This window comes from Stegastes partitus, unplaced genomic scaffold (assembly GCF_000690725.1).
Source record: "Stegastes partitus isolate 25-593 unplaced genomic scaffold, Stegastes_partitus-1.0.2 Scaffold351, whole genome shotgun sequence".
NCBI lineage: Eukaryota > Metazoa > Chordata > Actinopteri > Pomacentridae > Stegastes > Stegastes partitus.
The window spans coordinates 448353-465064 of NW_007578082.1; the positions used below are offsets into that span (position 1 = coordinate 448353).

The following is a 16712-nucleotide window of genomic DNA, read 5'->3' on the forward strand; positions in this document are numbered from 1 at the left end:
GCTAGAAAATTTGCATTAGTTGATTTTAAAGTAAGATCAAGTTGAGGTAAGTTCATTGAATTATCTGTTTGCCTTCATTTTTCTTTACTGGAGCAACTTTTTTTTTTGTTTTTAATTACAAACTTTAAACCTTGTGTTCCTAATTATATTAAGTATGCAGCGCTTAAATGTTCATTTTAAAATAAAATGGAAATACAAGTTGGAACAAGCTTTTTTTTAAAAAAAAAAAAAAAAAGAAAAGAAAAAAGTAATCCACTTAAAAGCTTGTGTTTATGCTACCAAGTATTAAAGTCTTTGATTTGGGAAAAACAAACAAAAAAGCTAACTCCCAAAAATGCTTCTGGCTCCCAAATCAAATTGTTGAGCATAATTTCATAAAACAGAGTCATTCAAAAACATTGATTCGAACTACTGAATACAGTGTTTTTGAGTCCAAACTTCTTCCTTTTTTTTTAGATCTCAGACAGCCTGATTTCCTTTGGATAGACTATACATGAGAATACTAAAAGGTCAGAAATATAACAGGACAGGTGCCATTAAGGGGGTTTAAAGCAACTGGTAAAATCTATCCTAAAACATACTGGGAACCAGAGTAAAGCGGCTAAAACAGGAGTGATGTGGTCATTTTACTTGGTTCTGGCAGCCGATTTCTGTACAGTCTGAAGTTGAAAAGGTTGTAGGTTCAGGCAGGTAAAAAGTCTGTGGTCACTGTCTTGTTAAGACAATCTTTTAAAAATATATACATTTATATATAAGATGATTAAAACATGTTTTCACAAGCTTTGTGCTGTGACGTTCAAAATATAAATTATTATGAAACCAGACATTAAGATTCATTGGATGTCACAATAGGTTTTGTCATGCACTGCGACCCAGAGCCACTGCAACCGATCCTTTTCATCCAAGTTATGACGTCCACTTTCATATAATCAGAACAACAGACATGGAGACCTTGGCATACCAAGCTTTGAGGAGCTAACTAGCAGGTACATCTGAGTGTTTATAATAAATAAAAGATACAAAGTATTTGTGAATAACGTGCACAAGTGGAATCATCTGAAGACCATGAAATTGGCTCCAAAGCCGACCCCTGTGGCACACCTAAAAGAAAATAAATTCATAGAACTTCCCATTTTATAAATATGATGAAACTATTCTGAAGCTGTCAGCGATATACCAGAAGTACAGTAAGGGATGTTTAAAAAAAACAAACAACAAAAACACAATTCAAGTATGACCTTCTCTTCCTTGCTTCTTGGGAAAACTAGTAAATATCATTCAAATGTTAAAATAAACCAACAGTTAGATAATTCAGTAACTTTATTAAATTAAAGTCTCACTATGAGATAGCCTTATAAAGAAAGCTGCAGTTATTCTGCTTTGTCCATCCTCCTGTTGAGTGAGAAATTACATTAGTTCACATACATAGATTATTTTGATGTTAATTGACTGGAAACAATGGAAAAATAAAAGTTTGTATACCTCAGCAAATCCAGGAAAGTTGAGAGCATCCCTTTCAGTCCATATTTCTGTTTTCTTTTGGTCCCATCCCGCCCAAATCTTCCAGCTACACTTTTCCCCTCTTTTGTTTGCTTCACTTCTTCCTCATAACTGAGCAACTGCGACCCATCTGTACCTTTGAAGAACTCGAGTTTTGAGCGAATTATTGGTTGGTCATCATATGTTCCTTCTTCGGTCATCACAGCTGCATCCCTCTGCATTTCAGCCAGCTCGTCTCTCATTTGGTTAAGATCATTTATGTCAGTTCCAGCTGGAAACCATCTTTTCCTCTGAGACTCCTCTGCAATGGCCATGTTGTCCGCGTCTGCTACATTGGGCTTTTCAACCAACATAAGGTAATTTACGCTAATCTCAGCTGGCAGAGACAAGTCCACTGCTTTCGAGCCAAACTTCTCAGATCCTCCGAGCCTTTTTTTCCTTCGCAATTCCTCTGCAACGACTGCCTTGTCTAGCTGTGGAGGAATTGGCCATCCATCAACCATCGTAAGTAAATTCAGACCTGACACGGAAGCTTCGTTTAAACTTTGACCTTCGATCTCGTTTGAGGATGGATTCAGGTTAGATTCTCGATCCGTGGTTGTCGGCTGAAGGTCAGGGTCGTCAGATATGTCGGCGCTCGGATGCAGCTCAACTGTCAGACCTTCTACAGACTGGGAACCGGGATCGTATTCATTGTTCTGCAGCTCTCCAGGTAGCCAGAGCGTCAGCCTGGACGCTGGGTCCTGACTCACAACCACGACACCCTGTGGGAAGCTTCTAGATACAGAACTACCAGCAGCAATTACATCTTCAGTAAGATCAGGAACATAGGACCGCTTGGTGTTGGGTACAGGGGCGCTGGAGGTTTCTTGTGGTTTAGAGACTGGAAGTGCAGGACTTTTGTTACTGCCTTTATCCACAATGACTAAGGGACCAGTGCTGACTATAGCCTTGGCACCTGAAATGACAAACTCAATGAGTCACTGGGAGAGATTAAAGAGTACATTTCTGTGTTGTTGTTTTTTTTACCATTAGGAAGGTTGTTGACTGACAAGCCTTTACACTTGGATTTACAGCAATTGCACACCGCTACATCACCACTTAGTTCCTCCCATCTGAAAATAAAGCCTCAGTATTACTCAGTATTTATATTACAAACGCACGTGCAAGTTATGTGTATGCAAATACCTCGATTGGATCACGTTGTAGCTGCAGGATTTAGAGCCAGAGGTGACGCCCTGGTCCGACACCAGCACACTGCAGTGGATATACAGCTACAGAGGAGAAGAGATTTCAGGGTCAGAGTTAAACAGCAGAAGCCTGTCAGTGAAACCAGTCTCTAAAAACTAACCTCAGAAATAAGATGAGATGTGTTCAGAACAAAATTAACCACATCCGCTCTGTTGGAGGCCACGAATTGTACGACAGCATGGGGGGAACCCAAAGGGGAAGCGCACCTGGCAGAGAGGTAATATATCAGGTGATTAGAAAAGTAAACAGAACAGTGAAGATCAATACCCGACTGATCGCTCACCCTTTGTTCAGTATGACTGCATGCCTGGGTCTTGTCTGGGGCTCAGGGGATGCAGAGACAAAGCAAGACTGGACGAAAAGCTGGTGATCTGGCCTCATTTCGGCAGAAACTTGGAGGTTGACAACCTGGCCTCTTTTATAGATGTTTGACTTCGCTGTGCTGGTCCAGGATTCTGCAGGAAAAACAGCAGTGTCAGCACATGAAAACATCCAGCCAAGCAGCATCTTGTTGACTTGTGGCTTTACTCACGAGTCATGGCTTTCATGCTAAAGCTCTTCTCAATCACACGAGGTGTCGGGACGAGAGCGTTCGGCTCACCATATGACCTGAAAAGACACGCCTTAGCTTTTAGTATGATTAGTGATGAGGCTGTAGATGTTTTTGTAATAAAGGGGACGCACCTTGTTGGGATGCAGGAGACGTAGATTGTGGAGGGAATTTGCCACCAGGAGGGAAATGTTTTCTTTAAGTTTAAGTGCAGAGAGTTGCTGAACATCTCCAAACCATTCTGCATCTGTAAGGCAGCATGATGTCAGAAAAAATTTTAAAAAACAAAATGAAATAAGAATCAAGAGTTTGGTGCACTCACCACCTGTGTAGTTCCACACTGATCAAAACCGTAAATGAAGGCAAATTGGTGTGGCAGCTCTCTGTTGCTATAGCAGCCATCGCCCAGCTGTATTTCCTCTCCAGTCAATTTGAAACCATTGGCTGCCTTATCAACCAGCACAGTCAGACTCGATTCATCACAAAACACCTGTACTCTGGGAGCTTTCATGAAGGGAGGGAATCCAGACAGCATCTGAAAGTCAGGGGTCCAGGTTCGCCAGGAGCTGAAGAAGCTGTCGTAGGGAGGAAAATCAAAATTTCTTTCAAATGGAAAAGGTATCATGTTCTCGAAAAATCCTGAAAAATCCTGGGAAAATGTGGCATCTTGATATTTTATACCAGACTGGGCAGAAACAAAATGTCCAAGAAGCATGCAAAGGAATATCTGTATTGTCCCCATCGTGAACCTCACGCTGGACCAACAACTCTGATTACGCTCCTGCTCCAAGTGTGTCAATAAGAAGCTGTGTGGCAGGAGAGGCATGTGTTGGCAATCAGGCTAATGAGGCTGACAGGCTACTATCCTGCATCCAGATTGTGAAACCAGTCATATTTTTGTGTCTTTTGCTGAAGCATTTGTGATTTAAAGATACAAAGAAAATTGTGTGTTTTGTTCATTTTATTCCTGACTTCAGGTCCATGTTCAACCCTGGCGGCAGCAGAAGCAGCATTAGTCACTTGAACTGTGTTGCTGATGATGAAACGTCTGAATTGTGTTGCCTACATATGCCCAAGCCAGCTTTACATTTGGTGTGACTTTCTTACATTATCATTAGAAACATCTTTAAAAAGGAAACTGTGTGTATAATTAATGTTTTCATTTAAAAGTAGTTTTATTTGTGTTATAATTTTCCTCCTCCTTCCTTAGAGAGCTAAATAAAATATATACATTAAATCATTACATTTAGAAAATAAGACTATATGAAAATATTGGCCAAAAAAATAACAGAAAGAAAGACAAATGGCACAAATACCTACAGAGGAGCATGTATAGAGAGGGTAAAGTGTACAATTACAAAACCACAGTTACTTTTATCAATTAATTGCATGTATAACAGTAATTTTGATTACAAAGCATAATTTGGATTATCATTAAAAGTGTATATACACCAGCCTAAGTGCTAAGGTATCTATAGGCCTAAACATGTGAGGCTCACATAAATAAATAAATTATCATAATAGCTTCTCCATCTGTGATAAGGAGGGATAATTCTTCATTCATCACAACAAAATACCTAGGGACCAATACATAAAGTCAAAATCCCAGGCAGAGCTAATCAAGTTAATTTACAACATGTTTGAAAATAATCAGAGCTGACTGTACGTGTTATAAGACAAGCAGGAACAAAAATATGTGCAGAAAAGCAAGACAGGAAACAGGATGAAGACTTCAACTTGTCAAAAATAAAAAAGATGAACAAATATAAAATACTAAAAAATAAGGCAAAACAGGACAACACCTTGTAAAATCAAATTTTATAAGAAAATTAATAGAAAATATTAAAATACTAAGACCGCTTGGAGAGACAAAAAGTCATTGGAACATGTACGTTTTGGGATTTTTTTCTAAAAGTCTCATTATAGGAGAAACATTTGGTTGAGAGAGGAAAACTATTCCAGAGCTTTGGAACTGAAAAGGCGTGACCTCCTTATCAACCAGCCTCGATCTGAAGCTGGACCCATGTATGTTTTTATAATCAAAATAGGAAACCTTACAATCAGTTCTGTATTTAACAGGTAGCCAGTGCAGGGAGTACAAGTGTAGGGATTTATTTCTTTTTTTTTTGGATACCAGTTAGGAGTCTTGCAGCAGCGTTTATCATAATTTTTAATCAATAATTACCAACAGTACAGTAATAAACTCTTCCTGCTTGGCGGCGAAGCGTTTGATCAGGCTGTATTCTCAGGCAATTAAAACACTATCGCCTAAAAATGTGACACCACGAGACTCCTGTATGATTTTGAATTTGCCTCAGTGTGCTCTTTACCTTTTTGTCCTTTTAAGTTTTTAATAAATCAAATCAAAATTACTTTTATAGCAAAAACAACCTGAGGTAACAAAAGTGCTGGACATGCAAAAATTCAAGAAAAATCTAGGCGATATATAACTTGTAAGATCAATAAGCAAAACAAAATAGAATAGCACAAAATACTAAAACAGGGAGGGGGAAAAAAGGATAACAACTTGTAAGATCAATTTCCACAATAATAATAATAATAAAAACATAAAATACTAGGAGCATTTAGAGAAGCTAAAAGCCACTGAATTATTAATGGGGGAGGAGCATCTGACTATTATAGAATTTGTTTTTTACATATCCTGAAGTCTGAGTCCTCATTTGAGCAGCTGGCATGAGTAGAGCTGCGTCTGTTGACAGATGCTGTTCCTCCTTCCACCGCAAGGGGCCGCTGTTGGGGGCGGAGCCTCCGCCCAGGTGCTTCTGTCTGTCAGCAGGTGAGCAGCGGCGGCGGAGGACGACGAGCCAACAACAGCACGGTGTCAAAACCCTGCTAATAATGACTTTAATACAACTTCAGCAATAATATGATCTGAGGGGACATCGAGGCACCATGGTGAACTTAGGTGAGTTCACTTTAATGTGTGTTTTTAATGAACTGACAGACAGCATGGCCGCGGTGGGTGCTAAGGGTTTAGGCGTGGTCAGGGCAGTTGGAAAGGGAGTGAAGAAGACACGGAGGCTTTTGGTGTTTTTGGCGCATTTGTCTTGTTTTTTGTGGGGGTTTTCCCCCCTACCCTATATCAGTAGAGTCTAACTAGCTGTGTTCATAAACCTTACCTTAGGATGGGATTTTGTTGAGAGTTTAAAAGTGAAACCTGTGGCATAGATGTTGATCATGAGATGCAGATGGTTCGAGATACACACGTATGGAGACTTAACATCCTGTCATCACTGTGGACATAAACAAGATAAAATGATAAGATATCACCAAGAAGGATGAAAGAAGTGCCCCAAGATTATAACAGCACGATATCACACTGGAATATTCATGTCTAATAATAATACTTTTAGTCAAGTTAAAGTTAATAATATGGCACATTTAACACAGAACAAACGCTTTGTAACAGAGAAATAGGATCAATATAAGCTTAAGACCCTACAATATTACATAAAGTAAATCTACTTCACTAACTCCAGTATTAGGATTTTGTATTAGGACATAATGCAAATTTACCAACTAATTTAAATATTAGGGTCAAGAGCCTACAGTGTTGTTTATTATACAGTTTTACCCAATGAAATTAAGTAATGAGTTTTAAACCCTACAGTACTATGTGTGTTATATGCTCATAGATAGATAGATTTGTTTTTGACTGAAATGACACGTTAACACATCCCTTATCCCTACTTGCATCTTGTCTTTGTGGAGGAGGAAATAACTTTCACTTCCTAATCTTTCTAACTGCCTGTCAAAGATAGATAGACAGATAGCACAAAAACAAACATAAAAACACTGCTTTAAAGTTCTAGTAAAAAGAAACTGAATAATAAAGGATAAAAAAGGATTTTTAATAGCTGGAGACACGTGGTTAAAAGGATACCAACCAAATGACATGACTAGTTTGAAAATTAAGTTTTTTTTTCTCTACAAAAATATACACAGAAACTCAACAAATCCAAAGATCCCTGCCAGAAAACACTTGGTGATACTATCACATTAAACTATGTATATAAGTAAATACTATGAATATTATGTCACAGGGTTTCCGTTTGGGTTCGTACACGACACTGACACTGTGTAATATTGTGTACTTGAATGGCAACAAACACAAGACACAATATTATGACCAAAAACACTAAAGGTTCCACAGCAGCCACCAGCAGGAATGAATGAGACAGTCGAGCAGCAGATATCTACCTGACCCCGAGGCCTGGTAAAGTAGGAGGGGGGAATGTTTGAATGCCCCACCCAAACCTTTGTCTTGTTTGGTTAAGGATTGGCTTTTCATGGCCTCCATTAGTGGGTGCTTCACCTTTCTCCAGAGGCAGGAACAAAATAGTGCAACACAATCCCGTGCGGGCCACATTCGCCATAGCTGCAGCAGGTTTTAGCTGCATGCTGTGGCTCAGATCTTCAGCCTTCTCTGCAGGGGTTGGGGTTCGTTGTGGTAAATGACTTGTTCGCAAGAACTGACGCAGAGTGTTAACCGCTGTCCTGGTTCCTTTTTACTCTGCTGAAACCACAACACACTGCAGTCAACTCACACAGGTTCTCAGTGTTGTGCACTCTCAGCTCTTTCTATATTTTTAGACCACATTTATTTGAAAAAGGGTGCTCGCTGATCTTGTATACTAGCTCCTGTCAGCAACATGTACTGGTGTGCACACAGCTTGTATTTACCTACTCTAATTTGAGATTATTTAAACACCAGTCAGACAGTATGGATCATTGCACACACAGTGTAATGATGACTTAGTTGTTTATCTTTTAGTTTTTGGAAGATGTCGCGATGCTCAAAGCTAATATAGGTTTATGAGGTCAAATAACATAGCTCTTCCTCTTCCAGGAGTATGTTGTGCCAGCCTCAAGGACAACAAAACCTTGATGAAGATGGGGCTGGGGCTGGTGCTGGTGGGCCATGTCAACTTTCTTCTGGGAGCGCTGGTGCACGGTGCTGTGCTCAGACACATCAATGTGCACTCTCAGGCCAGGACGATGGTGTACGCCATCTCCAATGTCATTGCCATTGCGGCAGGCCTGGTGGTAAGTGGCAGGAAATATGCAAAAAGAACTTACGGTAAAAGATCTAAGAGGATGATAGCTGGAAACGGATAATCACTATGGAAAAGGAAGTAGAGATAAATATTTACGAGTGTGCTGCCGCAAATCCACTATCTGATGATAACATTGTGTGTAAATTGTGTCAATCCTCGAACGGCACCAGTTTCAATAGTAATACTGTATTATCTAGCCGTGATGGATGATCTGTCCCTCTTCCTGAAGCTTTCTTTTTGTCCTTTCAGGGAATTATAAGTGGAATAACGGCCATCGTTCTTTCCAAAAACAAGAAAAACAGGATCCTGGTAAATACTGCTCCCCTCTCTGTGGCACAGCTTCTCCCTTCTCCACTCGGCACTCATCAGTCATTCGCTGCAGCCTGTCAGAACTTGCCCCTTGTTTTTGACTGAAATTACACATTTGTGAAATACGGAATGCAGACTTACCTGTGTTTCCTGCTGCACGTCCCGTATTCCCTCTTACATCTTGTCTTCTCGCGTGAGGAAAACAACTTTAACTTCCTAACAGACTTATGTCATGTTCTCCTTGCAGCAGTGGGTCCTGTTGATCTTCAGCTTCCTCTCAGGCCTCCTGGCGGTTGCCTCCACCTTAGGATTGTCAGTTTCTATGGTGAAAGCCATTCTGAATAAAGGATGGGGCCTGCTAACGCACTGCAAGTTTTATGACAAGGATGTTGGCTCCTCCAGCATCACGTATGAGTGCCCCTTTGACCCCACCCGCATCTATGTAAGTTGGATTTACATATTTACCCTGAAGCCTGTTTTCATAATGATGTTAACTGCTGAAAAAGAGAAGTGTTCAGTGATCAGTCACGTGTCTTTATGTTCATTCAGGGGACTACAATCATTCTGTGGGTGCCACTCATCTTGATGTCTGTTGCGGAAATGGTGTTTTCCTTCCGCTGCTTTGCTGCCTGCACTTCATTCCTCTACCTCTGTCCGTGCGTTAGAAGGAGGCCGATCCGGGCTAAGAGGGTGAGCTGATGTCGGATCGGTGACTCTGTAGACAGTGTTAGCCTGAGCTAGTGTCTTCCTTTGTCGTGTGCAAGAGCATGGATTCATGTGCCTGTATTGTGCCACATTATAGTGAACAATTTCAAAACATTCAACTGAAAAATGTAAATAGGTCAGTGATTACTGGGGTTTTCCAAAGATGAAAAAAAAAACCTGAATTTCAAGAAAATCCTAACAGAAACTTGAAATGACACAGGCTGCTGTTACCTCGACTCACTACAAGTGAAGTGTGTTTGGACAGCAGTAATTAGCACTTTGCTGCCTGAGTCTGACAATCTAACTCAAAATGTTGTACAGTCATGTTCGAGGTTGCACAAAAATGTCTTAAAAAAAGACTAACAACACTGCACTGAAAAATATCATCACCATTAGGCAACACTTGAGTTAATTTAATGCATGACACCAATTATCATCAGAATGCGTGACTAAGAAGCCATAAAAAAAAAACAACTTATATCAAGCTGAAGTTTTAAAAGTAAAATGACTCGGTTTCATTACATCCACAAATAGCAGTGAGACATTGATTTTAATGCAGACAAATGGAAGCCGGTGGTGCAGACCTGCTGACAAGGCAAACTTGAGCAGGGCCGTGTGGTAACTGTGTCTGTCTCTGTCTACAATCACATGGTTTCATCTTGAAAGTGAAATCAAAGTAGTCAACTGGAAAAAAAAACACATTAGAGACACTGAGTTTATTGTCTGCAACTTTGCAGTTTGAAAAGCACATCAAATTGTCATCCTAACTGATGGATATCACTGGCACAGACAGTTCCTGGCCTGATATAATCTCAATGAATGGCCTGCTTTATTGTCAAATATTTCAGCTTAAAACATGCTAGAATGCTGCTTTTTTATTGTATTCAAATTAGCTTCAAACTCTGTGGTAAACACCTTGTATGTGTTGTTGTACGACAGCTCATGATATAACAAGTCACTCACTATTTGAGCTGTTCACCACTTTCCTGTGGTCACAGCTCTTGTAGAGTCATGTAATGGGATAGTTGATGTTGTTAGCTGCTCAAGTTTTTCTTCAAGGTTATCTGAGAGATGACAAATGGTTGTGTTTTGCTATATTTTAACACAGATGAGTGACAAATTAAAGGAAAAACAAACACAAAGTTTCTTAATAAGGAGTTGAGTCATCATGCAATTACAGAACAGCTGCATTGTTTCTCAGCATTGGTTTCGCAAGTGCCTGGAACTCTACAGCAGGAATGAACAGCATTCTCACAAACCCTAGTCCTTCATTTGGTGTTTTGATGATGGTATCAGAGAGTCCTGTCTAACCCGTTGGTTCAAAATCTTCCACATGTGGACAACATCTGGTAACTGTGCAGGCAATAGCATTAATTCTATTTTTGTAGATTTCTCTTGACATTGCAAGTGTAGACAGACATTTGGTGCTTCACAGCAAAGTCTTCCTGTTACTGCTCCATGCTGTGAAAGGTTTTCAAAACATTTAAGAGCAATATGAATGTACTCAGCTGGTTGGATCAGTCAGGTCGTAACTCTGTCATCTTGGGTTAACGCTGCTCTTCAATAAAAGTGACACTTTATGTAACGTTTCAGGTGCGAATCAAGAGGAGCGTTGAAAGCTCAACACCACTTCCAGCACCAGACCCAGACCCAGAGGCTGAAGCTGAGCCTGCAGAGCAGGATGATCTGCTGGACGACAGCACTGCAGTGGAGCAGAGTGAATGGCTCTGAACCAGCTAAGCCTAATTAGATCGGTTGCAAAGTGCTGGGCTCAACTGGATAAAATGCAATGTCATCTGTGAGTGTGTATTGTAGCATGTGTCTGTTACACCTGAGATGTCCAAAGAAGGCATTTGTTGGACTTGAGCTGAGCAAAAGCAAAGGCCTTTCATTTCCCTCTGTATCAAAATGGGAAATATTTTTTTAAATCTCGTAAAATACTGCTGTTGGTTTGGTTTGAAATGTTTTAATTTGTACTGATGTCTTGAAAATAGAGAGCGCTGTCTCCTGTATGTTGAGTTCATGAGTTATTTAAAACTGAGTTGTGTTCATCACTTGATGAGACCAGACAGGAAGTTTAACAATATCAATCCTATAAAAAGTAGATTTAATTCAACATAGAACTTAATGTGGCATTCAAAGCGTGGTCAACACACACTGGGATCAGTCAGATTTCAATGACGTTTGCAAACTTTTTTGTGGAACACTTTTACTGATGTTTTCAGAATACAAATATATACAACAATGAATTTAGACATTTGTCTTGCCTCCCATTGGACATTCAAGTCCAAATTTTAAGGGAATCTAAGTCCAACAGGCATCATTTGACAGGACTAGAGTCTCACAAATTTGCAAACTACGTCCATGTGTCTGTGAAGGATACATGCTAAATCATAACCTAAAATATAAGAGTGTAATTTGCTTACACTGTGCCATGTAAAAGCTATTAAGGAAAATGGAAACCCTCTCACTGACCTAGGCAGGCAAGACCACAAATATATTACAGAAAATGATCTATTGTTCCAACATGCTTCAACTACATATTCAAAGGCACGGGACAAAAGTGGGACCGAAAGACATAAAACAAAGTAGCCAAAAATATCTATGATTTAAATAAATTAAATCCATCAGATATATAAAAAGCAGACATGTGCTAAGCCATTTTTACAGTTCATAAGGAAAAAGCAAGTTTCATAGCATAAAAAGATCCAGCACAAAAAAAGTGAAGAGAACGTATACAAAACCAATACTCAAAAACACTCGGTTTGACTTCAGTCCATAAACTGCAAGATTGAAAAGGTGTCCTAGAAAAACACAAACCTAAAATGTTTGGATCCCCATCCCAATGTGAGGGAATGAGATCCCAGTTTACATTTACAGTCCTTCACTGAGTTCCACTGCAGCAGCCTGGAAAGATGATTGATCCAAAAAAATCTTGCTTTAAGATCTGATCTGTTGCGTTGGCATCGCTGGGTGCAGAGGACCTCAGGGTGTCTTGGACTCCTCTTTTGGCCTAAAGGACCCAGAGTAAGGAAATGGTTAACGCCGCCAATCAGCCACTCCCTGGACAGCTTGGGCAATATGTGTGTGCTGTGTTTTCTCACTTTGATGTGTCCATTTTTTCCTCCTCTGGCACCTTCTCTTCTTCTTTTACTTCTATAATGCAGGGAAAAAAACACATTCGTAGCCATCATAAAAACACCCAGTTTGTGTTTTATAAGATCTTACTTAAAATAAAATCTTACAAAATAATATGCAAAGGATGAAATGAGAATAAAAAAAATAATAGATACCTTTTGTTTCCTCCTCACCTTTCTTCTCCTTTTCTTCTCCCTCTTTCTCTCCTTCGGTTTTGGCTCGCTTGGCTTTCTTGAAGCTGGCTGCATTTCTGCGTCCACCTTCACCTTCATCCTCTGAGTCAGAGAACTCCTCCTCGCAGGCTATCCTCTTGTCGTGAGCACGGACTGGATGTTGCCAGATGACAGGGCAAAGATTAAAACACGTTACCCTGCTGTTCTCCAGCATGAACAGCAAGACACCTGATCTGTGGTCAGTGTGGGAGTGTGACTATGTCAGAAGTTCCTACTTGATATGCGTTTGTTGGGATCATCCTCCTCCTCATCTCCACTGTCCTCCTGCACAGCATCCTCTGGAATGGCCTGCATCTGAACTCCGGGGGCGTGAGGGAGCATACGCAGGTTCTCAAACAAGCGCTGCCTAAAGGACAGAATTCAGGTTTATTATACTAACCACTAACAAAAACAAAATTACACGAGACACAAAAGCTGCCTGAACTAATGAACGAGGACTCTGGTGATGCTGTGCGGTATGTAACCTGGCATTTCATAACACATATTCAAACAAATCAGAGAACAGTTTCATGGGCTCACTTGATCTTCTCCAGGTAGTCATTGGTGTTCTGATTGGTCATGTTGGAGGGGCTGATGTGCAGCTTGAAGTCTGGTCCAAAGTACTCAAAGTAGTCGTTGTATGGGAGCTCTGCGGAGTTGAGAGAACGTTTTAAAGATCGATGTGCATTTTTATTGAAATCCTTTAAATACTTTTAGGCTGCAGCTGCTGCAAATAATTCAAATGAGGTTACTTTTATCACCTTCTATGAGACTTTAAAATTTCAAATCAACAAATTCAAACATTCTGTCTATGACAAAACGGTCTTCTGATGTAGTTCAACACCAGTTCAACAAGTAATGTGTACTCGTGTACTGGTTAATACATCATGTACCCATAAAAAGTCACTAAGACCTGCGTTGACAAGTTAGCACAGCCAAAAGAGATACCCTGAAATAGCTGCTGTTGTTGTGTTATATTGTGTATTAAAAAAAAAAAAAAAAAAGATATTCAACCTACATGATTTTAAAAAACTGGGGATGTATGTTAATCACTACGTCTAAGAAGCTTTTTATAATAGATTAACAAAAAATGTAATCTACTTGTATCAATTAACAAATCATTAGTTTTATCTATTTTATTTCTGATAACCTTTAATCTTTTAATGTTTTCTATATATGTACTGTTTAAGTTTTTAATTACCACCACTATTCAGATCAATTATTCAGTGCAACCAGGGCATAAAGACACACCATTAGGGATGGAGCTGTCCAGAGCTACGGCAGTCTCGTATGTCCAGCAGCGTGCCACATTACGAATGGTATAGCCTCCTCCTCCCAGCATGAGCAGCGGCAGGTTGAAGCTCTTCATGTACTCCACACACTTGGCATGGCCTAAACACAGTGTGGAAAAACAATTAAAAACAGGAAGCAAACACTGTGGTTTCTTAGTAAAACATAACAAGAGACTTTCAAACCAATCTGCTTCATAAATGGAGACATTTTTCCGCTGTCTTACCTTTAATAGTGAGGTTAAAGCAGCCAAGCCTGTCCCCTGACAGAGAATCGGCTCCACACTGGAGGACCACTGCACTGGGCTGGTACATCTCCATTACCTTGGCCATGATCTACACAAACAAACATCATCAGCTCTCAAGAATGTCTCTGTACATCAAAGGAGATCCCAACTATCAAAGCACAACTGATTTTATCTACTCACAGGTTTGAATATGGCTTCATATGACTCATCATCAATCCCATCCCTCAGTGGGTAATTCACAGCGTAGTATTTACCCTTTCCAGCACCGATGTCCTGCAGAGAATAACACAAGGGTCAACTTGCTGTATCATTGCTTGAAATTTCAAATTGTATTTATTAAAGACGTACCCTGAGGTCACCGGTGCCAGGGAAGTACTCTCCATATTTGTGGAAGGACACAGTCATGACTCTGTCTGTGGTGTAGAAGGCCTCCTCAACACCGTCTCCATGATGGATGTCGATATCTATGTACAGAACTCTCTGGTGGTATCTGTGGAAAGGAGAACAATCTTGGAGTTTAGAAATGTTTCATCCACGGACTTGTGGTCTTGGAAATATTTGAAACTACATATTTATCATTTACTGGGAGAGAAACTCAATCCACCATCAATCTGCGTCGACTTTCATCCACTTAGTCAAAATAAAACTGCATTTGAGCTGCTGAATTGGGGTTTGTACTCACTTCAGTAACTCCAGAATAGCCAGTACGATGTCGTTCACGTAGCAAAACCCAGAGGCCTCTGACTTCTTGGCGTGATGCAGGCCTCCAGCCCAGTTGATAGCAATGTCTGTCTGCTGTTTGTTCAACTTCACGGCACCAGCTGGAGCACAGCGAGGAGGCAAGAATTAGGAGTCTGTTTCTACTGAATTTAACAGACTACTGGGGCACGATCACAGTCCAACGCAGCATGTCTGTATGAGAAATATTTAAATAAAGACAACTTACCAACGGAGCCCCCTGCTGAGAGCTGGCAGAACTCAAATAAACCATCAAACACCGGGCAGTCCTCTCCCACGTTAACTGCAAAGCAACAGCACAGAATTAACCAAAGTCTTGTTGCTGCTCAAAATTACAGTTGTGATTAACGTCATCTGTATTACTCTGTGAGCACACTTACATCTCTGCATTTGCTTGCTGTACTCTGACATGTTGTCCGGCCGGATCGAACGCAGGAATTTGATGTAATCATCGCTGTGGTACTTGGTCATCTCCTCTCCGCTGGCTTTGTGTGGACGCTGAAACGCAGAGGACAACTTAGATCCACAGCAAATTCTCACTGAAGTCAGGTTATCTGATTATGCAGTGTGTAACTTCACATACGTATATCTCCATCTTTCTGTAGAGGCCATAGTTGAGCAACAGGTTGTGTGTCATGCGGATTCGGTGGGGCTTCATGGGATGCCCCTGACCATAGTAATAGTTTCCAACATCACCTGTGAAGAGAGCAAATAAAAAGAAAAAAAAAAACAAAATAAGTGTTAGTTTATTTTATCTTTATAATATCAACAGGGCAATGCAAACTGAAGTAAACACTGTTCTGCGCAGACTATACTGATGCACTAAGGAGGTAGTGAAGGAATTCAGTATTACTACCCTGCACGTCTGTTGGGAGACTTCTCGCTCTCGTTTCATTCAAAATACTGAAATAATGCAAACAAACTACCTACACACAGGAACACATCACTTAATGTCGTTTTGTACCCCCCACAACTATGCACATTTGAATGTAGCACGGCGGGCTATTTCATTGTTAGCTCCGTGTTAACTAATTGCGGCGACAATAAAGAACTCATATCCCCATTGTTAGCACGCTAGCTAGTAACGGTAACTAACCCAGTTAAAGTGCCAGCCGCCGGTTAAAAGGGCTCAACACGGTAATTTACCGGTAACCTACGCATTTAGGGAAACGGAGCGCACATTATTGGGCATTAACTCTCCGTGTGGACCCGCCGACATTGTGCCAGGCTGAGATGATGCGAGCAACTCAAGCTAGCTGCGTTAGCTAACGTGCCAGGTTAGCAAGAGGTGAAAGAAACCGTAACCTTTTGTCGGTGCAAAAAGTGGCGGATTTCGTTCACCGGTGCGTCCGCTGTGTGGGCTGCAGGGGCGTTAGTACTCACCGTCATAGTAGTAGCAAACTTTTTTCTTTGTTCCTTGGGAAGTAAGCGCCATTTTTTAGTCCTTTTTGGCTGGCTTTCACCGCGCACACACACACACGGCAGGAGACAACAGCGACGAGAGGCGGAGAGTTTGCATCGCGGACGGTCTATGGGAGGTGATGCTGGCCGCCGCCGACAGGGGGCGACAGAGCGACGCTGTCCGCTCAGTGAGTGCTCCTGTTGACTGGATGTGGTCGTGTTGACAGTGGAAATCATTCACCTTTGTTTTTTAATTATTAGTGATGGGACAAGAAATTAGAGCCCCTATTTTT

At 40.7% G+C, this 16712-nt stretch overlaps 2 protein-coding genes across 2 annotated transcripts; one reads left to right on the forward strand and one right to left on the reverse strand.

The window, feature by feature from the left end:
- The first annotated feature begins 6075 nt into the window (after positions 1-6075).
- Positions 6076-11405, forward strand: tmem54a (transmembrane protein 54a). The gene is made up of 6 exons (XM_008284207.1): positions 6076-6227; positions 8172-8368; positions 8629-8688; positions 8936-9130; positions 9238-9378; positions 10987-11405. Exons 1-6 carry the CDS (start codon positions 6215-6217, stop codon positions 11122-11124), a joined length of 744 nt encoding a protein of 247 aa, XP_008282429.1. The 5' UTR covers positions 6076-6214; the 3' UTR covers positions 11125-11405.
- A 180-nt stretch (positions 11406-11585) lies between these two features.
- LOC103359032 (probable histone deacetylase 1-B) lies at positions 11586-16525 on the reverse strand. The gene is made up of 14 exons (XM_008284208.1): positions 16402-16525; positions 15602-15714; positions 15399-15516; positions 15227-15301; positions 14963-15101; positions 14629-14770; positions 14461-14553; positions 14260-14368; positions 13995-14135; positions 13284-13392; positions 12980-13110; positions 12687-12857; positions 12498-12549; positions 11586-12406 (listed from the first exon to the last, which is right to left on the reverse strand). The coding sequence occupies exons 1-14, from the start codon at positions 16451-16453 to the stop codon at positions 12379-12381; spliced, it is 1473 nt and encodes a 490-aa protein (XP_008282430.1). The 5' UTR covers positions 16454-16525; the 3' UTR covers positions 11586-12378.
- Positions 16526-16712: the final 187 nt, after the last annotated feature.